This window comes from Eretmochelys imbricata, chromosome 18 (genome assembly GCF_965152235.1).
Source record: "Eretmochelys imbricata isolate rEreImb1 chromosome 18, rEreImb1.hap1, whole genome shotgun sequence".
In the NCBI taxonomy this organism is placed as follows: domain Eukaryota; kingdom Metazoa; phylum Chordata; order Testudines; family Cheloniidae; genus Eretmochelys; species Eretmochelys imbricata.
In genome coordinates, this window is record NC_135589.1 from 255537 (window position 1) to 279167 (window position 23631).

The 23631-nt window shown below is 44.8% G+C and overlaps 1 protein-coding gene across 23 annotated transcripts in view; it reads right to left on the bottom strand.

The window, feature by feature from the left end:
- EIF4G3 (eukaryotic translation initiation factor 4 gamma 3) overlaps positions 1–23631 on the bottom strand; it is a 449900-nt gene that overhangs the window by 79070 nt on the left and 347199 nt on the right. For all 23 annotated transcript variants that reach the window (XR_013348334.1, XM_077837081.1, XM_077837080.1 and 20 more), the window contains 6 exons: positions 18104–18274; positions 16396–16593; positions 14069–14215; positions 12126–12362; positions 5031–5135; positions 1026–1158 (listed from right to left, as the gene is read on the bottom strand). Coding sequence is in view for 22 of the 23 variants with exons in the window: in XM_077837081.1 (XP_077693207.1) it covers positions 1026–1158; positions 5031–5135; positions 12126–12362; positions 14069–14215; positions 16396–16593; positions 18104–18274 (991 nt within the window). In the remaining variant the exon portion in view is untranslated. The remainder of the gene's footprint in view (positions 1–1025; positions 1159–5030; positions 5136–12125; positions 12363–14068; positions 14216–16395; positions 16594–18103; positions 18275–23631) is intronic.

The window sequence follows — 23631 nt, forward strand, 5'->3', positions numbered from 1 at the left end:
TTGAAATCACAGTATTCATGAAGTAAGATGATTTAGTTGGTGTTGGTCCTGCTTTCAGCAGGGGATTGGACTAGATGACCTCCTGAGGTCCCTTCCAACCCTAATATTCTATGATTCTATGATACTCAATGTGAGTAAGACAGGCAGAATGTGACTCCTAAATAGTATTTATAATACTCTGAGATCCCTGTGAAGCCCCAGAGAAGTGCAGGGCTTCACATAAATGTAACATTTAAGCATCAACCACCCATATGGTGTAATTACAATTTTACAAATAAGGAAACTGAGGCATTTGAGAACTTAAGTGATTTTTCCAAAAAGAACACACATAAGAAGTCAATGCAGAGCAGGCAACAGAACCAGATTTCCAGGAGACCCTCTTTGTCAACAATCAGGTTTCAGAGTAGCAGCCGTGTTAGTCTGTATTCACAAAAAGAAAAGGAGTACTTGTGGCACCCTAGAGACTAACCAATTTATTTGAGCATAAGCTTTCGTGAGCTCACTTCAATGGATGCATTCAGTGGAAAATACAGTGAGGAGATTTATATACACACAGAACATGAAAAAATGGGTTATATCATACACACTGTAAGGAGAGTGATCACTTAAGATGAGCTATTACTAGCAGGAGAGCAGGGGGAGGCGGGGGGAAGAAAACCTTTGGTCACTGTATTTTCCACTGAATGCATCCGATGTCGTGAGCTATAGCTCACGAAAGCTTATGCTCAAATAAATTGGTTAGTCTCTAAGGTGCCACTAGTACTCCTTTTCTTTTTGTCAACAGTGTTAGCTATCTCATCAGTGATCACTGTAGCAGGAGAAACCAGCTTCTCTGGGAGGGTGGATGGTGCTTGATACTCTAGAGGGATGTTGGAGAAAGTATCCTCAGATTTTCCTCCTCTTCCAATCTCATTCATGTCCATGACAGATATTCCTTAACAGATTTGTGCCTTTTTTATGAGATTCTGAACAGTGGGCAGTGGGTGCCCACAGTGAAATGAGAGCTAATTTGTGTGGTTCTTTACCTGGTCTTCTCTTCTCTTTGGTCATGAGTTGCTGGACCTTTCTCTGCTCTTCTTGCTCTTCAATTTTTGCTTCTTTATGAATCTGCTCAATAGTCTTGGGGCCTTGATCTGCTCTCCGGGATACCCAGTTGCACTGTATAAGGAGGTACATAAGAACCAAAAATGAGTTCTGTGGTATTTACAGAGAAGCCTAGTAAATGTGATATCATGGACATGATGAGAGTAAGGTTGTAAAAGTGGCATACACAGTTCAATAGCTAGATTCTCAGTAATCCTCTCACCCTTAGGATATGTTTACACTGCAATCAGATACCAAATGCTGGCCCGTAGCCTAGGCTGCGCGGCTGTTTAATTGCGATGAAGACAATCTGACTCAGGGTGAAACCCAAACTCTGGGACCCTATCACTTCGCAGGGTCCCCCCCCAAACATCTACATTGCAATTAAACAGCCCTGTGAGCCCAAATCAGCTGGCACAGGCCAGCCATGGGTTTTTAATTGCAGAGTAGACATACCCTTAAGGATTATGTCTACATTTACAGCAGCATGTGGAATACAAGCACAATGTGTAGCTACATGCTGCAGTGAAAGGCTCAAAAAGCTCTCCACTGCCAGAGCCTTTTACTGCAATGAGGAAAGGCTCTGGCAGGGGAAAGTCAGCTGAGAGCTGCCAGATCCTTTTCCTGATACCAGAGTCTTTCTCCCGTGCCTCAGCCTTTCACTTTGTGGGAAAAGGCTGTGGCAGCAGGGAGGCAGCAGGACGCTGCACTGCTAAAAATAACACTGTAGATGCGGGAGGCACTGCTTGAGCATGTAGCTAGCCCATGTATGGTATATATCCTGGGGCTTCAGTAATGTAGGGCACTCTCTTCTTCTCTACACACCTAAGCTGTGCCTCACTGTCTACACTGCTATTTACTTCTGTACTAGCTGGGCGTGCACGGTCTGTACTCTATATGTCACTGTTAGTGTCTTTAGAGTACATGTATCTTTAAATTAGAAGGACCACCAGTGAAAAGGATGCTGTGGAGCTGGGTCACCTAACCCGTACCCCATTTCTAGCCTCAGACTTACAATAGTAGAATGTATATATAATGCAAATATATATCATTGAATTTGGCTTCTGTAACAAGGATCCACCTTCATAAAAGAAAATGACTGACATAACATGCAAGGCTGCTTTAACCACTTGTGCTATAAAAGTCTTCAGATCATTATCTTTTCTATCCTATGCAGCATAACTGAATACCAACTTAATAGGAAAGAGATGTCTTTGAAGGGAAGTTGCTGTTACTCCAAATTGGTTACATAATTTCAATGTTTGCCAGCATGTTTCTTCCACCTCTGGAAAGACAATGAAAACAACAACTGATCCAAAAGAGCAGTAATAGGGTGTATTTTTGCAGAAAACTGTGATTTGCCAGTTAATCCAAGACTCAATATATACTAATGTGAGACAGTTTACTTGGTCCCGAATCAACAGGGGCTGGAATAACTTGCTTTGAGAAACACTACCCCACACTATAAAAGAATCTAATATGGGCCAAATAAGAACTCTTTGGGAAAAGAAGTGGAACCTTTATGCACAAGAAAAACTTAGGTGACTAATACTGTCACTAGACCCCATACTGTACAGATTCATGTACCCAAAAACACAAAGGATCCAAATATACCATGGTTGTTTCTTGACCTGGCTACAACCGCCTTTACAATTTTCAGTGTAGATGACCTCAATTATACTATGTAACGGCGTTAAAGCCCGGGTTATGTATTAAGCTTTAGTCTGGCTACATTTTTAGATTTGTTTACATTTTTAGTTTAGATTGGACTCATCTTCACTAACTTTCAGACAAGTTTGGAACCAGTTATTGATATGGCTGGCTCTAAAGGTAATTTGTGTCCACACACAATATGGTTAATAAGTACATCCTCACTATAAGGCCCTTCCTTATTATGAACCTTTGGGTATAACAAACCCGGTCCCTGGATCCCAACTACAGTAAGTACTCTATTGTAAAATAACCAACAATTTTTATCCAGCGTCATACGTTGAGCCCAAGGGCAGAAACTAAGGAGTAGGCCCCTATCCCATCTCCCCCTGCCAAGGGCTGAAGCCGGAGCCCCAGTGCGCAGGGCTGAAGCCTGGAGCCCCAAACCCGCCACACAGAGCTGACAGCCCGGAGCCCCAACCCCACTGCTGTGAATGGCTGACAGCTCAGAGCCCCAGCCATGCAGGGCAGACAGCTCGAAGCCCCAACCCCAGCCATGCAGGACAGACGGCCCAAAGCTGCAGCCCCAGCCATGCGGGGAAGACGGCCCGAAGCCCCAACCCCACTGCTGTGCATGGCTAACAGCCCGGAGCCCCAACCCCACTGTCGTGCGTGGCTGACAGCTCGGAGCCCCAGCCCCAGCCACGTGTGGCTGCCCATGCAGGGCAGACGGGCCGGAGCCCCAGCCGTGCAGGGCAGATGCCCGAAGCCCCAGCCCCAGCCGTGCAGGGCAGACGCCTGGAGCCCCAGCCCCAGCCCCAGCCCCAGCCATGCAGGGCAGACACCCGAAGCCCCAGCCCCAGCCCCAGCCATGCAGGGCAGACGCCCGAAGCCCCAGCCCCAGCCCCAGCCCCAGCCATGCAGGGCAGACGCCCGAAGCCCCAGCCCCAGCCATGCAGGGCAGACGCCCGAAGCCCCAGCCCCAGCCCCAGCCATGCAGGGCAGACGCCCGAAGCCCGAAGCCCCAGCCCCAGCCATGCAGGGCAGACGCCCGAAGCCTGAAGCCCCAGCCCCAGCCATGCAGGGCAGACGCCCGAAGCCCCAGCCCCAGCCCCAGCCATGCAGGGCAGACGCCCGAAGCCCGAAGCCCCAGCCCCAGCCATGCAGGGCAGACGCCCGAAGCCTGAAGCCCCAGCCCCAGCCATGCAGGGCAGACGCCCGAAGCCCCAGCCCCAGCCATGCAGGGCAGACGCCCGAAGCCCCAGCCCCAGCCATGCAGGGCAGACGCCCGAAGCCCCAGCCCCAGCCATGCAGGGCAGACGCCCGAAGCCCCAGCCCCAGCCATGCAGGGCAGACGCCCGAAGCCCCAGCCCCAGCCATGCAGGGCAGACGCCCGAAGCCCCAGCCCCAGCCATGCAGGACAGATGCCCGAAGCCCCAGCCGCCTGGGACTCACAGCCCAAGTCTCAGCCCCTCTGCCCATTTTTTTTTTTTATTGTCCTTTCGCTATAACGAACCCCTGGCTACAATGAACAAAAGGCTTGGATCCCAACAGGTTCGTCATAGCGAGGGTGTACTGTAATCAACTAGTAATCACAGTAGCTAACCATATTATCATTCTTGCTTGCAGTACAGGCTGAGACACGTAACTTCCTGTAACAAACTGAGCAACCTTTTTTCCTTGATGTATAGAGGGCTTCTGAACACCCTTGTGTAACCAGACTGGCTAGTCATCTCAAACCTCTGTATGTTAAGAGCACCCCAGAGTGCTGCTGGTGTGGCAATGTGCTCATGTTCTCTGGGCACTCTGTCTTCAGTTCCAGCACTTTGAGACAGCTACCCAGAATGCATTTACACATATATGGTTAAGCAGAGCACTAAGAATAGACACGCAACAAATGATACAAGTTTATATTGTTTATAAAAAAACCCCAAACCTACTTTGGACAAAAGCTTAGCTGTATTTGTTGTAATCGGGTTGGTAAGTGTTTCAAAAACTCATTACAAACACATGCCTGTATTGGCAGTGTAGACAGGTCCTAAGTGTCCTAAACATGTGAAGCAATTAATCTGTCCACCAAACACTAATCTCTTAGCCCTCAATAAAGTGGGGGTGTGGGGGTGAGAGTACTTCTTACCTTTCAAATGACCGGACATCTGGGATGAGCAAAAAGGGTACATATTTTCCTTTCACCATTCCTACTACTGTAATCAATAATTATTACTCTCATTTGAGGGATATTCCATTACAGTAGTGCCAATGACCGTGCTCTTTTACTTACTTCAGTGGGTACATACCAGCCTTAGGTCTATTACATCCTGAAGCATGAACCGAATCCTGGAGGACGTTTTTCTCTCTTTCACAATCTTCTCCATTTGATTAAAATACTGGTCCATACGGGGCTATAAAAAAAAGACACAAATGCCATCAACTCTCAGAAGAACAACGGAATGCAACTTTACCTGGGCAATCAATTTTGTCCCAGAGTAGTCTACTGATCATTGCTGCAAGGCACGGCATGATTGATTCAGGGATCTAGATTTGCTCTGTGTGAAAATGTGCATCAGGTCATGCACACTTTCATGCATGTACTGGACTTATCTGTGTATGGCCCAAAGCATGCTTACATGATGGTAGGGGAATGACAATGGGATTCTACAGATCCCTGCCTAATTCACTGCAAACTTTCAATATATTTTGACTACATAGATAAGTTGCCACATCTATATACACAATATCCTTTCAGTCAGTTACGTTCTCATTACAAATAGTGCTATCATTTACTGACAAGAAGTGTGTTTTTTCCCCAAAAGCTCATACATTTGGCCACACTAAAATCAATTTTCACTAGGACACTGAAGGGCACTTCTATTTATCAAGGGCTTGCCAAACTCTCAAATTTCAACCACCACTCATTTTGGAGCTAGAAATGTTATAAAAAAAGAAGTTGCAAGATTTTTTGTTAATAACCAAAAAGTTTAATTTTTTCACTCCTCTCATTCAAAAACCGTGGAACCCTTTTCCTTCCAACTTTTTTTTAAAAAATTAACTCTTGGGCATGGGCCAATCCTGGAAAATGTCATCCTTAAAGGTGAAAGTTTCAGAAAGCAATGAGTGATGGAAAACAGATACTTAAACAGGAAATTCTCCAGCAACTTTAACTGTAACTATTGCTAGCATTTCAGCTACAATGAAAATGCTTAATAAAATGTTCCCGCTATTATTAGAAAGTAAATATAAGGGGTCAAATTCAACCCTGGTGTTGCAATTCTAATGAAGTTAATGCATTTGGCAGAAAGAGTATTAACATAAATAAGCAATAAGAATAGAAAAAACAATACACTAAATGTTAGGGGGCTTATTCCTTCACCCACTTACTTCCCTGGTCCTTCTCGCATGAACAGAGAGCAACAATACCTGAAGTCCAAAGGTGCAAACAATTTGATGTTTATTGGGGTGAACTTCCAGCAAGCATGATTCCAGTTTCCTTCCTTAGTGTCCCTCTTCCCAGCTCTGACACCACAGAACCTTACCTGTGGCCCTGTTCCCATTCCTGCCCTTAGCAAAACATGATTCCAATTTCCCCACCCCCATTCCCTGTTCCCACTTCCCCCCCCCACACACACTCACTTCCTGATTGACTGCAGACTATATAGTAAAACTTGAGTTCTGCTTAGCTATACCTTAACCAATCATTCCACTAAAATTAAACCAACCAATCCCAACATGATTATTTAACCAATTATATCCCACCACCTCAATTAGTTCACACCCAGCAAAATTAACTATACAGCAGACAGAAACAATCACAGAACCAGACAGAGATCATGCAGGCAAACAATAGGAAAATGGGGACTACAGTGATAGAACAAACACAGAAATGAGGATTTCACATCCTAGCTATTGATAAGTGAGTTCTTGCCAGACAGGATGCTATCAAACGAAGTTTCCTTTTACATCTTCTAGGCACTTCCCTTTCTCTGGAGGCGATAGGCATTATCAGGACAGGATTGTATTCCTAACAGCCCAATAGCACCTTCTTTCAATGTGACTAGGTTTCAGTGTGAGGATGTGACCGTTCGCTTCCCAGCTTATGGCTGCCTCTGCTGCTTAGCCAAAGGCCTTAGCCTAAGAACAGGGCCTCAGACTGTCACAGTAGTAGAAGACTCTTACACCGGCAGATGGTGATTTTGATACTTTCTTTTATACCTCTATAACTAGCCAAGTGATAAGAATACACCTAAATTCTTAGAGTATAGGCCTTTACAGACAGGCCTGAATATCTATATCCTAACACTAAGTACAGCCTACGAGCCTGCTCCTGATCCTAGGAAGCGAGGGTCTGTCTACACTACAATCAGAGGTGTGATTGCAGCACATGTAGACAGACATAAGCTAGCTTTACTCTAGCTGTCTTGGGTACCAAAAACAGTGAAGCCACAGTAGAACAGGGTAGTCACCTGAGTACATTACAAGGATCACTGGTGGACTTGTACTTGGGTGGCTAGCCCAGACTGCTGCAGCTTCACTGCTAATGGTACCCAAACCCAAGCCAGCAAGGTAAAAGCTAGCTCGGGTATGTTTATATGTGCTACAATCACGCCTCCAGTTGCGGTGTAAGTCATACCCTTAGTGACAGAACTCTTACCGACATCAATGGTGCAGGATTGAAGCCTTGAGTGATGCAGCTAGTGTGTAGATACTGAGAAGGGGAGGAATTGAGGGAAAGTACAGTTACTTACCCTATAGTAATTGAGGTTGTTCAAGATGTTGTAGTCAATGTGGATTCCATGTGCATGAGACCAGATTTCTTTTAATAGCTGTGTCTGCCAGGGCCGCACATATATCCTGTGCCTCCTTGTACTCCCATAGAGGGGTCATGGCCCTCCCTCAGTTCCTTTGCAATTCAAAGCCCATTTAGCTGAGGACTCTGAAAAGCGGGGATGAAGGGTGAGTCATGGGATTCACACTGACTACAACATCTCAAAGAGCCACAGTTACTGTTTGGTAAGTAATTGTACTTTCTTCTTCTAATAAGAATATAGCAGTAGGGATATATTACCGACCACCTGACCAGGATGGTTATAGTGACTGTGAAATGCTCGGGGAGATTAGAGAGGCTATTCAAATTAAAAACTCAATAATAATAATGGGGGATTTCAACTATCCCCATATTGACTGAATACATGTCATCTTGGGATGGGATGCAGAGATAACGTTTCTTGACACCTTAAATGACTGCTTCTTGGAGCCGCTAGTCCTGAAACTCACAAGAGGAGAGGCAATTCTTGATTTAGGCCTAAGTGGAGCACAGGATCTGATCCAAGAGGCGAATATATCTGGACCCCTTGGTAATAGCGACCATAATATAATTAAATTTAATATCCCTGTGGTGGGGAAAACACCACAGCAGCCCAACACTGTAGCATTTAATTTCAGAAAGGGGGACTAAACAAAAATAAGGAGGTTAGTGAAACAGAAATTAAAGGTACGGCACCAAAAGTGAAATCCCTGCAAGCTTCATGGAAACTCTTTAAAGACACCATAATAGAGGCTCAACTTAAATGTCCACCCCAAATTAAAAAACATAGTAAGAGAACCAAAAAAGTGCCACCGTGGCTGAACAACAAAGTAAAAGAAGCAGTGAGAGGCAAAAAGGCTTCCTTTTAAAAAGTGAGGAAAATAGAAAGGAACATAAACTCTGGCAGATGAGGCGTAAAAATATCATTAGGATGGCCAAAAATGAATTTGAAGAACAATGAGCCAAAGACACCAAAAGTAACAGCAAATTTTTTGTTAAGTACATCAGAAGCAGGAAGCTGCTAAACAACCAGTGGGGCCCCTGGACGATGGAGACGCTAAAGGAGCACTCAAATGAGAAAGGCCATTGCAGTCCTGGTGACTAATCACTGTTTAGTTTATCTATTTGTTCTGGTGACAAATCAGTGTTTAGTTTATCACTTTGTTCCAAAACCTCCTCTAATGACACCTCAATCTGGGGCAGTTCCTCAGATTTGTCACCTAAAAAGAATGGCTCAGGTTTGAGAATCTCCCATCTGCCAGAGTTTATGTTCCTTTCTATTTTCCTCACTTTTTAAAAGGAAGCCTTTTTGCCTCTCACTGCTTCTTTTACTTTGTTGTTCAGCCATGGTGGCACTTTTTTGGTTCTCTTACTATGTTTTTTAATTTGGGGTGGACATTTAAGTTGAGCCTCTATTATGGTGTCTTTAAAGAGTTTCCATGCAGCTTGCAGGGATTTCACTTTTGGTGCTGTACCTTTAATTTCTGTTTCACTAACCTAATTTTGTTTAGTCCCCCTTTGTGAAATTAAATGCTACAGTGTTGGGCTGCTGTGGTGTTTTCCTTGCCACAGGGATGTTAAATTTAATTATATTATGGTCACTATTACCAAGGGGTCCAGCTATATTCACCTCTTGGACCAGATCCTGTGCTCCACTTAGGCCTAAATCAAGAATTGCCTCTCCTCTTGTGGGTTCCAGGACTAGCGGCTCCAAGAAGCAGTCATTTAAGGTGTCAAGAAACTTTATCTCTGCATCCCATCCCAAGATGACATGTATTCAGTCAATATGGAGATAGCTGAAATCCCCATTATTATTATAGAATTTTTAATCCGAATAGCCTCTCTAATCTCCCCGAGCATTTCACAGTCACTATGACCATCCTAGTCAGGTGGTCGGTAATATATCCCTACTGCTATATTCTTATTATTAGAGCATGGAATTACTATCCACAGAGATTCTATGGTACAGTTTGATTGATTTAAGATTTTTACTTCATTTGATTCATTTCTGTCACATATAGTACCACTCCTGCACCAGCATGACCTATTCTGTCCTTCCGATATACTTTGTACCCTGGTATTACTGTGTCCCATAGATTATCCTCATTCCGCCACGTTTCAATATCCTCATTTAATATGAGGCACTCTAGTTCACCCATCTTATTATTTAGACTCCTGGCATCGGTATATAAGCACTTCCCATCCTTCCTGAACCAGCTCCCCCTTTCCCTAAAGTTTCCCCAGTTCCTAATAAATCTAAACCCCTCCTCACTACACCATCATCTTATCCACGCACTGAGACCTTGCAGTTCTGCCTGTCTAACTGGGCCTGCGCGTGGAACTGGAAGAATTTCAGAGACGATTACCATGGAGGTCCTGAACTTCAATCTCTTATCTAGCAGCCTAAATTAGGTCTTCAGGACCTCTCTCCTATCCTTTCCTATATCTCTGGTATCAACATGTACCATGACCACCGGCTCCCCCACAGTACTACACATAAGTGTATCTAGATGTCTTGAGACATCCGCAACCTTCACAACAGGCAGGCAAGTCACCATGCGGTTCTCCCGGTCATCGCAAACTCAGCTCTCTATGTTTCTAATGATCGAATCACCATTACTAATACCTGTCTCTTCTTAATAACTGGACTTCCCTCCCTGGGAGAGGTATCCTCAGTGTGAGAGGATACCACAACATGATCTGGAAGAAGGGTCTCAACTATGGGATCGTTTCCCTCTGCCCCAGTTGGATGTTCTACTTCCATGAGATTTCCATCCTCCTCAAGAGCACAGAGGCTGTCAGACCAGAGGTGGGACTGTTCTATTGTGTCCTGGAAAGTCTCTGTCTTCCTTAGCTCCTCCAGTTCAGCCACTCTGGTCTCCAAAGCCCGTACATGGTCTCTGAGGGCCAGGAGCTCCTTGCACCAAATGCACCCATAGGGCAGGTAATCATACATGTTGCATTGAGTGCAATAAATTGGATAGCCCCCACTCTGTTGCTGGACTTCTCTTTTAACTCCTGAAGCTCATTCCTTTGTTGTTCTTTGATTTTTTACCCAGGTATTTTTGGCTTTAACTTTAAAGAATGTTAAGTGTATCTAGCTCCCCTCACACTCCTCCCTCTCAAAACTCCTCTGTTAGCCACTCCTGTTCGCTAGCTCCTCTGGTCGCTTAGGAGCAGGCATTTTAAAGCCCGGGTCTCCCTGAGCAGCCCTGACCCTGGTTAAGGCTTGATGGGTGCTAAAGGGCTTAGAGATCAAAGCCTTGTTAAGAAGCTCTCAGCCTTGCCTAGCAGGCCACTAGGCTCAGCCCACGGTCCCCCAAACAATCCATCGAGGGATCATTGTAAGGATCAGGATTGGTTTCCATTGTGATCCCTGCAATCCACCAAGCTGCAAGGAAACTCCCTTCTAAGAGCAGCTGAAAACAATTAGCTCAGTTTCCAGAGTTGTGTCTGATTGAGATCTGGCAGGCAAATCTGAATACGTCTTCATCCCTTGCCTGGCTTGTGTGAAATAGAAGCAGATGATTAATGCCAATGGGATTGAGTTAATCTAATGTTTAATGCACTAAACTACACTTACATCTACTGGAAAAATAGGGGAAGGACAATGTAGCAGTGCAGTGTGAAACATCTGCCTCAGGGGGGAGGGACAGCTCAGTGGTTTGAACATTGGCCTGATAAACCCAGGGTTGTGAGTTCAATCCTTGAGGGGGCCATTTAGGGATCAGGGGCTAAAATCGGGGATTGGTCCTGTTTCGAGCAGGGGTTTGGACTAGATGACCTCCAGAGGTCCCTTCCAACCCTGATATTCTATGATTCTATGATCACACTACAGGTTGTGATCACAACATAACACAAGGTGAATTTTCAGAGAAGACAATACAATCAGAAGACTTGTCTAAGCCTGGTTTCAGAGTAACAGCCGTGTTAGTCTGTATTCGCAAAAAGAAAAGGAGTACTTGTGGCACCTTAGGCCTAACAAATTTATTTGAGCATAAGCTTTCGTGAGCTACAGCCAATGAAGTGCGCTGTAGCTCACGAAAGCTTATGCTCAAATAAATTTGTTAGTCTCTAAGGTGCCACAAATGCTCCTTTTCTTTTTGTCTAAGCCTGTGATTGCTTTGATAATGAGGAAGTTTAGGTCAGTCAATGTGTCTTGCAGATGTTACCATGAACAATTCATTTGAAGATGTATTTCCATATGTAACACAATCCCCAAGGAGCAAAGAAACTGGAATACATTTTAAGGCTTTGTGGACTGCGGTTGAGAGATTAAGATTCCATGTGTAAAAGGAAGATATTATGTATGTCAAATACTTTTCAGGTTGTGTAGCTGGGTGAATTACTTGGAAACAGCTAAACAGCAAAAGGAATTAAAATATTTCAGCTAGTGCTTAATGTAGCCAACAGTACATAATATATTGGAAAGGTGTGGGAAGGCAATGTGACAGGGTGGGGATGAAACATTCTCAGCATCTGATTTAATAGAACATGACAGAAATTCCTAGAGAAAACAACGGCAATGGAAAGTACTGAGCCCCCACTTTTGCATCCCCGTTCAGCCACTGTCACTCAGTCCTTTCTTTACCTTTGCTTTCTCAAAGTCCAAGTCCTTGCCGATGGTGGTGAGCAGGCGGCAAAGGCACTCCAGGGATTCTTCATCATGGTTCTTAAGCAGCTTCACCACACAGTCATGCATGATGGCCTCTGTCAGCATTTTAAGTTTGAAGAGTTCACCAATGAATTTGATGTTTCCGATGGATCTCCGTCGAGCCTTGTCCTTGGCCTCCTCCAGCTCCTCATGGAGTCGTGTCTTCTCCTCTTGCTGTAGAACAGAAAGGGGAATTCTAGAAAGCATGCAAATGGAAACCACACAGTAGCAAATGCTTCTGAAAAGCTAGAATCATAGAATCATAGAATCACAGAATATCAGGGTTGGAAGGGACCCCTGAAGGTCATCTAGTCCAACCCCCTGCTCGAAGCAGGACCAATTCCCAGTTAAATCATCCCAGCCAGGGCTTTGTCAAGCCTGACCTTAAAAACTTCCAAGGAAGGAGATTCCACCACCTCCCTAGGCAACGCATTCCAGTGTTTCACCACCCTCCTAGTGAAAAAGTTTTTCCTAATATCCAATCTAAACCTCCCCCACAGCAACTTGAGGCCATTACTCCTCGTTCTGTCATCTGCTACCATTGAGAACAGTCTAGAGCCATCCTTTTTGGAACCCCCTTTCAGGTAGTTGAAAGCAGCTATCAAATCCCCCCTCATTCTTCTCTTCTGCAGGCTAAACAATCCCAGCTCCCTCAGCCTCTCCTCATAAGTCATGTGTTCTAGACCCCTAATCATTTTTGTTGCCCTTCGCTGGACTCTCTCCAATTTATCCACATCCTTCTTGTAGTGTGGGGCCCAAAACTGGACACAGTACTCCAGATGAGGCCTCACCAATGTCGAATAGAGGGGGACGATCACGTCCCTCGATCTGCTCGCTATGCCCCTACTTATACATCCCAAAATGCCATTGGCCTTCTTGGCAACAAGGGCACACTGCTGACTCATATCCAGCTTCTCGTCCACTGTCACCCCTAGGTCCTTTTCCGCAGAACTGCTGCCTAGCCATTCGGTCCCTAGTCTGTAGCGGTGCATTGGATTCTTCCGTCCTAAGTGCAGGACCCTGCACTTATCCTTATTGAACCTCATCAGATTTCTTTTGGCCCAATCCTCCAATTTGTCTAGGTCCTTCTGTATCCTATCCCTCCCCTCCAGCGTATCTACCACTCCTCCCAGTTTAGTATCGTCCGCAAATTTGCTGAGAGTGCAATCCACACCATCCTCCAGATCATTTATGAAGATATTGAACAAAACCGGCCCCAGGACCGACCCCTGGGGCACTCCACTTGACACCGGCTGCCAACTAGACATGGAGCCATTGATCACTACCCGTTGAGCCCGACAATCTAGCCAGCTTTCTACCCACCCTATAGTGCATTCATCCAGCCCATACTTCCTTAACTTGCTGACAAGAATACTGTGGGAGACCGTGTCAAAAGCTTTGCTAAAGTCAAGAAACAATACATCCACTGCTTTCCCTTCATCCACAGAACCAGTAATCTCATGATAAAAGGCGATTAGATTAGAGTTACTGCTGTTCACATTCCCAACCTCTTACTCCCCAAACTATGAAACATATAATCATAAGGGCTTCAGTTAATGCAAATAGCTTTTTTATGAAACCCAACCACAGCAACATAGGAAATCAAAATTTTCCAAAGCATCCAGAGCAGTCGTATGATTTAGTTGGGGATTGGTCCTGCTTTGAGCAGGGGGTTGGACTAGATGACCTCCTGAGGTCTCTTCCAACCCTGATAGTCTATGATTCAGTCCTTCAAGATTGCCCTGGCTGGGATGATTTAGTTGGGGTTGGTCCTGCTTTGAGCAAGGGGTTGGACTAGATGACCTCCTGAGGTCTCCTTCAGCTCTAGTCTTCTATGATTGGACTATCAAAGATCACTGAGATTTTATGAAGAAACTCACAGTGGTAGAAGCTTCAAGCTCTTTTTGCTTCTTCTCAAAGACATCATCATCGGCTTTGTCTTTTTCAAATTCCTTCTGGCAACGATTCAGTAGCAACTTGCGGAAATTTACTGTGCTCCCAGGCTTGTCTGCCATAGGTACTTTCAGCTGTATCCAGTGGAAGAAAAACACAGGGAAAAGCACAATTAAACCTTGCCATACAAAGGATCTCAGCTATGCACTCTCAGTTACATTTTATTACATATTTTATAAACAGTAATAGCAGAGCTTGCAAGGCTACTACAGTTAAGCATCTTGCCAGTGTTCTCATTAGACAACCATGTTTTTGATTAGACAATCATCTTGCCAGTGTTTTTCATTAGACAACCATCTTGCCAGTGTTTTCATTAGACAACAAAATTCAGATATGAAAATTTTCTCCATACTAAACCTTGTCTGACAACATCTTAGCCTAGAAGTAGATTATGGTTTCCCTACAAAGAATCCTGTTTATGATTCATGATTTTTTAAAAATAAGAACATTTTAAAAGACAGATTTGTATTATGTGTTTCAGATTCCAGAGCTATGCCACAACAATATATATTATTGTTAATAAACATTCACAGAGCACTCTGTATGTATCGCCTATGTAACAGTACGTACACCATAGCTAAATCTTATCAGGTCCATGATTTGCAGGGTTCATTTCAGAAATGTGCCACTCTGGGGCAGTGCTCTACCAATGACAAAAACAGGGATCAACACTTGGAAAAATAAGGGTCATTCCCCAAATTTTATGGGTAAATGTTTCTTACCTTAAGATTGGTGATTCGGCCCTCCCCTATCTCGCCTGAAACTTTCTGATGCCTGAAATGGCTTTTCTGGAGGCAGTGCTTCTTGTCTGTGAGTGACAAGAGGTGCTATTTCTGGTAGGATTAGTTCTCTCCATCACTACCTCTCCGTCTCTGTTCTCCTCTTCCCTACTTCTACCCCTCTTTTCTCCACCCTCAATCTCCATTTTTCCTTTCATTTTTAAAGTACCTATTGTGTTAGATATCGTAACAGGTCTAATGACTGACACTAGTAGGGTGACTGATGTCTAACATAAGGAAAATCTCACTTTTACTGCCAATAGCATGGCCAGCAATCCTCGACTGTATTGTTTGTCATGGTGCACCATTAGGATAAAAATCACTCAAGTTCTATGTAGAATTGGTATTATCTGGCCAGGGCACAATCCTGTGGCCTGAAATGAACTCTGGATCTGATGAGGTCAATTCCAAAAAGGCATTAAATTCTATCATAAATCAGTAATAGTTCTTTAATCTGCACGTCCATTTCAAGATGGCATTTGCACCATTCTGTTACTGAATCACTACTGGAGTGGTTATGAAGTATCACATTGATGAACTGTGTACCTGTTTTCATGACAGTCACTGCAGTAATGAGTCAGGATACCTACTTTTTAGTTTAAAATGTGACTCGATACAGATTTACACGATACACATCAAAGCCTTCTCTCTATCAAATAAATAAACAGCTTTAAAAAGTTTGTGTAAATATGCTTTTACATAATACATCATAAACACTGCAAAAAGCCACTATAAGTGTAACTGAGAACAAAGTTGGGACTACAAAACCATGAGGCTCAAGATAAAAAAAGTGGATTGATTGTCAGAGCCCAGGGTCAGTTCGTGGGGCTGGAATGTAGAAATTGCCTCAGCTTTCTACTCGCAAACTGAACAAATTTGCTCTGGAAATCAGTGACACAACTTGAATCTGGAATCCTGTTTTTATGGAAAAAGAAAAGGAGTACTTGTGGCACCTTAGAGACTAACCAATTTATTTGACATAAGCTTTCGTGAGCTACAGCTCACTTCATCGGAAGTGAGCTGTAGCTCACGAAAGCTTATGCTCAAATAAATTGGTTAGTCTCTAAGGTGCCACAAGTACTCCTTTTCTTTTTGCGAATACAGACTAACACGGCTGTTACTCTGAAACCTGTTTTTATGGAGCTACTTTTAGGACTGAACTGCAATTTAATCACCAAATTTTCAAAGGTGCTCAGCACCCAATAGCTACAAATCTGGACCTCAGTTTAGCATCACTCCTAGTCAATTTCACTCTGGGTTTTCTGGGTGCATGTGTGGCCAATATATACATGTAAACACAATTTTGTAATATAAGATTTTCTCAGCTACACTAAGAAGTTCAATAACAAATACTAAAGGGTATAATTCTGCCCTGGATGTGTTTACATAATTCCCATTTTAGTCCATGGGAATGATGTCCAGCAAGGGGAGAACTTACCCACAGGAAACTCCTGTTTGACTTTTGCCACTCTTACCGTTACAAGACATCTACACATATTTGCATAAGCCACAGAGAAGCTGGGCTCATCGATGGCTTTCTCAAAGACCAGGTCAATGACTCCTTTTAGCCTCTCTTCTGTGTCTACAGTCAGGTCTGTTACTTGCTTCATTAGCTGATTGAACATCTGTGGTGTCAATTTGTTTAAGATACTTCGTACCTTGCGGAACAACTCCTAAACATGTCAGTAAAAACAACAATAAGTGCGGAGCACAAACACAGCAAGATTATAGGAGGTGATCTGAATAATAAACTGGTATGCATTTTAAAGATGAACAGAAAAACTTTTAAAAGGAGTTTTTAAGATGCCAAGTCACTAACAGAATGTATGTCCAGAACTGATCAGACATACATACCGTGAAACCCCCAGACAAGTCCTTAAACACAGTCCTATCTACTCTGCATCAAAATTGTATTAATTATTACTCACAAACAGAGGTTTCCTATTATTGGAATTGCAATCTGCAGTGCTTTGAAACTATGAGTGATTTTCATTGTACTTGACAATTAATAGAACTTCACTATATCCCCATTCCAGTGGAGGCAGGCTCCACTGTACATTTTATAACAAAATACTTGAAAGTCAGTTCTGCCGCCACTTACCCACAAGATGGATTTTGTGGATCTCTCCTGTAACAGTTGATAACTTCACCTATATCTAAAGGACCAGGAAGTGCAGGAACATGCACCTCTCTCAGTTTTCTAAGGTAAAAAGCTTTTCAGTTCACCTTTAATATTAACTCATCTATGGATTAACAGCAATAGAAGAAGAGGGGCAACCCTTTCTAAAGTGTCTATGCGATTCAGAAGTAACATAGGCAGTTAGGAACCAAAGTCTCATTGACTTTTAGTGACACAGGCTCCTAAATGCCTAAGTCACTTTTGAAAACAGGACTTGGGCACTTGAAATTTTTTTTATCTGGAATAACTTCAGAAGCAGTCATTTATGTTCCGTAGTTAAGTTTAACTTGAAGAAGCTTTGTTTTTTTTTATCAATAGAGGTAACAAGCTTTTACTATATTTACTCTAAGACAGATAATTTTATATTCATTTGGTCAAGTTTATATTTGGCAACTGGAACAAAATTCCACTGTACTCCAAAAATATTCCGCTGTGGTTATCCCATGAAAGAGCATGAAAGAGCGGAGGGAGAGAAACCTACAGAGAAAGTCTGAGATACAGCAGTGTAGGCATGGGCGGGTCTTTGCTAAAGGGAAATCTACAGAAGAATCTTAGTGCCGCTCAGGCTCAGTACAGAAATACATTCTACAATGGGATGAAAAGGAAGTTCTGTGCTACACTGAAAGTTGGAGGTTGTTTATTTTTAAGGGGAAGGCAGAAATATTCAAGTAAAATAGTTGCATAAAAATAATCTTGGTAGAGAGGTAGTAGGTTGTCTGGTATTCCCTGTCTTCACTCTCTTTATATATGAAGTGACCCAATTTTAACTCTGAATAAGAGTAAAACAAAAAAATAAAGTTAGATCTGAACTGTGACTCAAACTGGACAGCAGTGCTGCTAGGGTTATTGTCCAGACAAGAGTATCACAGCAGCAAGAAGAAACTACCATCGTTCCAGTGTTAATAGAATGAAATGTTAGTGTCTATTGAGGATTCAATTAACTGTGTGTAAGACCACTCCAGAAGTTCACTGGCATTCACAAAGTGTGTTGAGACTGTTCTCACCTGGGTTTTTATATTTTCTGGGTCCTCAGCCTGGCTGTCTCTTTTCAGGCTTGGCTTCCAGGCATTTTCTGCTTTCTTCAGGTGGACATCTTCTTTCACACATACAGTGATGATCTTCCTGGGCTCCCTCCTCTGGCTTTGCTGTGATCTTCTTGGTCCAACATTCAACAACTAGGACAAAAAAATTCCTTATTATATCCCCTTTAATACTCACGGCTCACAATACATGCTCCAGTACTCAAGTAATAGCTGTGGGTGACAATACAATCAATCAACAGTTCACCCTGCTACTGTTATGAATTCCTCTCAGACAATAAAATGGTCTAGCTTCCAGCTTGGTATCTGCGCAATGCAGATTAAAGGGACAAATAGAAGACAAATAGAAGACACTCTTCCCTCTGTCAGCCATCATCACAACTGAAATAGGATGGCTGCTACCTATCAATCAGAACCTCTTCAATCCCACCACACTTCTTAAGCTCTGTGGAACTGATTCCCAGCCCTGGTCTACACTACGAGTTTAGGTCGAATTTAGCAGCGTTAGATCGATTTAATCCTGCACCCATCCACACAACAAAGCCATTTTTGTCTACTTAATGGGCTCTTAAAATTGATTTCTGTACTCCTCCCCGTCGAGGGGATTACGCTGAAATCAACATAGCCAGGTCGAATTTGGGGTAGTGGGGATGCAATTAGACGGTTATTGGCCTCCGGGAGCTATCCCAGAGTGCTCCATTGTGACCACTCTGGACAGCACTCTCAACTCGGATGCACTGGCCACGTAGACAGGAAAAGCCCAGCAAACTTTTGAATTTCATTTCCTGTTTGGCCACCGTGGCAAGCTGATCAGCACAAGTGACTGTGCAGATAGCATCAGCAGAGGTGACCATGGAGTCGCAGAATCGCAAAAGAGCTGTATGAGGAGACGAATCCGTGCTATCAGAACTCCGTTCCAAAAGACGAAATGCCAAAATATTTGCAAAAATCTCCAAGGGCATGAAGGACAGAGGCTATAACAGGGACCCGCAGCAGTGCCGCGTGAAACTTAGGGAGCTCAGGCAAGCCTAACAAAAAAACAAAGAGGCAAATGCCCACTCGGGGTCAGAGCCCCAGACATGCCGCTTCCCTTCTCCTGCAAGGGAGTCTCATGCAACAGGGAGAAGGATTCTGGGGACGAGGAAGATGATGAGGAGGGGGAGGTTGAAGATAGCACATACCAGGCAAGTGGAGAAGCCGTTCTCCCAGACAGCCAGGAACTGTTTATCACCCTGGAGCCAATACCCTCCCAACCCGGGCTCCCAGACCTTGAAGGCGGAGAAGGCACCTCTGGTGAGTGTACCTTTGTAAATATAATACATGGTTTAAAAGCAAGCGTGTTTAATGATTAATTTGCCCTGAAGACTTGGGATTCATTCGCAGTCAATACAGCTACTGGAAAAGTCTGTTAACGTGTCTGGGGATGGAGCGGAAATCCTCCAAGGATATCTCAATGAAGCTCTCCTGGAGGTACTCCCAAAGCCTTTGCAAAAGGTTTCTGGGGAGGGCAGCCTTATTGCGTCCTCCATGGTAGGACACTTTACCATGCCAGGCCAGTAGCACATAGTCTTGAATCACTGCATAAGAAAGCATGGCAGCAAGCGGTCCCGGTGTTTCAAGCAACATCCATTCTTTATCTCTCTGTGTTATCCTAGGAGAGTGATATCATTCATGGTCACCTGGTTGAAACAGGGGAATTTTATTAAGGCGACATTCAGAGATGGCTGTTCCTGCTGGGCTGTTTGCCTGTGGCTGAAAAGAAATCATCTCCGCTGTAAGCCATGCAGTGGGGCAAGGGGTGAAGCCATCATCCCAGAGAATTGGGTACGGGGGGGGGGGAGGTATAGTTGGGTTTGTGCTGCACGTTAACCTGAAAACATCAGCCCCTCCTTTTAAAGGGCCTTAAATGGCCTTTTAAATGGTCTTTTTCAATTTTACTCTCCCTTTTTTCCCTCCAGCAGCTGCAGATGTTTCAACGCTGCCACTAGCATCTCTGTCCCAGAGGCTAGTGCAGATAAGAAGGCAAAAAACATGCACTCGCGATGAAATGGTCTCTGAGCTCATGCAGTCCTCCTGCACTGAAAGAGCCTAGCAGAATGCATGGAGGCAGACAATGTCAGAGTCCAGGAAAGCACAAAATGAACGCGAGGAAAGGAGGGACACGCAAGAGGATAGATGGCTGGAGCAACAGGAGAGGTGGCGGCAGCGTGATGAGAGGAGGCAGGATGCAATGCTGAGGCTACTGGAGGATCAAACTGATATGCTCCGGCGTATGGTTGAGGTGCAGCAAAGGCACAGACTGTCACTGCAGCCCTTGTGTAATCAACCGCCCTCCTCCCCAAGTTCCATAGCCTCCTCACCCAGAAGCCCAAGAGCGTGGGGAGGGAGGGGGCGCGCGAACGGATCCCGGCACCCAACCACTCCACCCCAGAGGACTGCCCAAGCAACAGAAGGCTGGCATTCAATAAGTTTTGAAGTGCAGTGTGGCCTTGTCCTTCCCTCCTCCCTCCCCTGCCCCTAGGCTACCGTGGCAGTTATCCCCCATTTGTGTGACGAATTAATAAAGAATGGATGAATTTGAAACAACAATGACTTTATTGCCTCTGCAAGCGGTGATCAAAGGGGGGCGGGGAGGGTGCTTGGCTTACAGGGAAGTAGAGTGAACCAAGGGGGCAGGTTTTCATCAAGGAGAAACAAACAGAATGGTCACGCTGTAGCCTGGTCAGCCAGAAAACTGGTTTTCAAAGCTTCTCTGATGCGCAGTATGCCCTGCTGTGCTCTTCTAATTGCCCTGGTGTCTGACTGCGTGTAATCAGCAGCCAGCCGATTTGCCTCAACTTCGCACCCCGCCACGTACATCTCCCCCCTTACTCTCACAGATATTGTGGAGTGCACAGCAAGCGGATGATACTAAACTGGGAGGAGTGGTAGATACGCTGGAGGGGAGGGATAGGATACAGAAGGACCTAGACAAATTGGAGGATTGGGCCAAAAGAAATCTGATGAGGTTCAATAAGGATAAGTGCAGGGTCCTGCACTTAGGATGGAAGAATCAAATGCACCGCTACAGACTAGGGGCCAAATGGCTAGGCAGCAGTTCTGCGGAAAAGGACCTAGGGGTGACAGTGGACGAGAAGCTGGATATGAGTCAGCAGTGTGCCCTTGTTGCCAAGAAGGCCAATGGCATTTTGGGATGTATAAGTAGGGGCATAGCGAGCAGATCGAGGGACGTGATCTTTCCCCTCTATTCGACATTGGTGAGGCCTCTTCTGGAGTACTGTGTCCAGTTTTGGGCCCCACACTACAAGAAGGATGTGGATAAATTGGAGAGAGTCCAGCGAAGGGCAACAAAAATGATTAGGGGTCTAGAACACATGACTTATGAGGAGAGGCTGAGGGAGCTGGGATTGTTTAGTCTGCAGAAGAGAAGAATGAGGGGGGATTTGATAGCTGATTTCAACTACCTGAAAGGGGATTCCAAAGAGGATGGCTCTAGACTGTTCTCAATGGTAGCAGATGACAGAACGAGGAGTAATGGTCTCAAGTTGCAGTGGGGGAGGTTTAGATTGGATATTAGGAAAAACTTTTTCACTAGGAGGGTGGTGAAACACTGGAATGCGTTACCTAGGGAGGTGGTAGAATCTCCTTCCTTAGAGGTTTTTAAGGTCAGGCTTGACAAAGCCCTGGCTGGGATGATTTAACTGGGAATTGGTCCTGCTTCGAGCAGGGGGTTGGACTAGATGACCTTCTGGGGTCCCTTCCAACCCTGATATTCTATGATTCTATGATTCTAAGCAGTAATAACAATGGGAATATTGGTTTCGCTGAGGTCTAACCGAGTTAGTAAACTGTGCCAGCGCACTTTTAAACATCCAAATGCACATTCTACCACCATTATGACAGGTTTCAGAGTAACAGCCGTGTTAGTCTGTATTCGCAAAAAGAAAAGGAGTACTTGTGGCACCTTAGAGACTAACCAATTTATTTGAGCATGAGCTTTCGTGAGCTACAGCTCCAATGAAGTGAGCTGTAGCTCACGAAAGCTCATGCTCAAATAAATTGGTTAGTATCTAAGGTGCCACAAGTACTCCTTTTCTTTTTACCACCATTCTGCACTTGCTCAGCCTATAGTTGAACAGCTCCTGACTACTGTCCAGGGTGCTTGTGTATGGATTCATGAGCCATGGCATTAAGGGGTAGGCTGGGTCCCCAAGGATAACTATAGGCATTTCAACATCCCCAACGGTTGTTTTCTGGTCTGGAAAGTAAGTCCCTTGCTGCATCTGTTCATACAGACCAGAGATCCTGAAGATGCGAGCGTCATGTACTTTTCCCGGCCATCCCATGTTGATGTTGGTGAAACGTCCCTTGTGATCCACCAGTGCTTGCAGCACCATTGAAAAGTATCCCTTTCGGTTTATGTACTGGCTGCCTTAGTGCTCCAGTCCCTAACCTGACGATTACTTTAGATAAGCTATTACCAGCAGGACAGTGGGGTGGGAGGAGGTATTGTTTCATATTCTCTGTGTATATATAAAGTCTGCTGCAGTTTCCACGGTATACATCTGATGAAGTGAGCTGTAGCTCACGAAAGCTCATGCTCAAATAAATTGGTTAGTCTCTAAGGTGCCACAAGTACTCCTTTTCTTTTTGCGAATACAGACTAACACGGCTGTTACTCTGAAACCAGTCCCAAGATAGGGATATGCGTTCCGTCTATCGCCCCATCACAGTTAGGGAATCCCATTGCAGCAAAGCCATCCACTATGACCTGAACATTTCTCAGAGTCACTACCCTTGATAGCAGCAGCTCAGTGATTGCGTTGGCTACTTGGATCACAGAAGCCCCCACAGTAGATTTGCCCACTCCAAATTGATTCCCGACTGACCAGTAGCTGTTTGGTGTTGCAAGCTTCCAGAGGGCTATCGCCACTTGCTTGTGAACTGTGAGGGCTGCTCTCATCTTGGTATTCTTGCGCTTCAGGGCAGGGGAAAGCAAGTCACAAAGTTCCATGAAAGTTCCCTTATGTATGCGAAAGTTTCGCAGCCACTGGGAATCATCCCAGACCTGCAACACTATGCAGTCCCACCAGTCTGTGCTTGTTTCCCGGGCCCAGAATCGGCGTTCCATGGCATGAGCCTGCCCCATTATCACTAGGATGGCCAAATTGCCGCGGCCCGTGCTTTGAAAGAAGTCTGTGTCCATGTCCTCATCACTCTTGTCACCACGTTGCCATCACCTCCTCGTCTGCTTTTGCAGGTTCTGGTTCTGCATATACTGCATGATAATGCGCGGGGTGTTTACAATGTTCATAACTGCTGCGGTGATTTGAGCGGGCTCCATGCTTGCCGTGGTATGGCGTCTGCAGGAGAGCTGAGTTGCAGGGGAAGCAGTGGTTGGAATACCAGTTTTGAAGACCTACCGCACCGTCTGCTACCAGGACACAACAGCTGAGTGGGCTGCACGCTTGGCGTGGTATGGCGAGACAAGA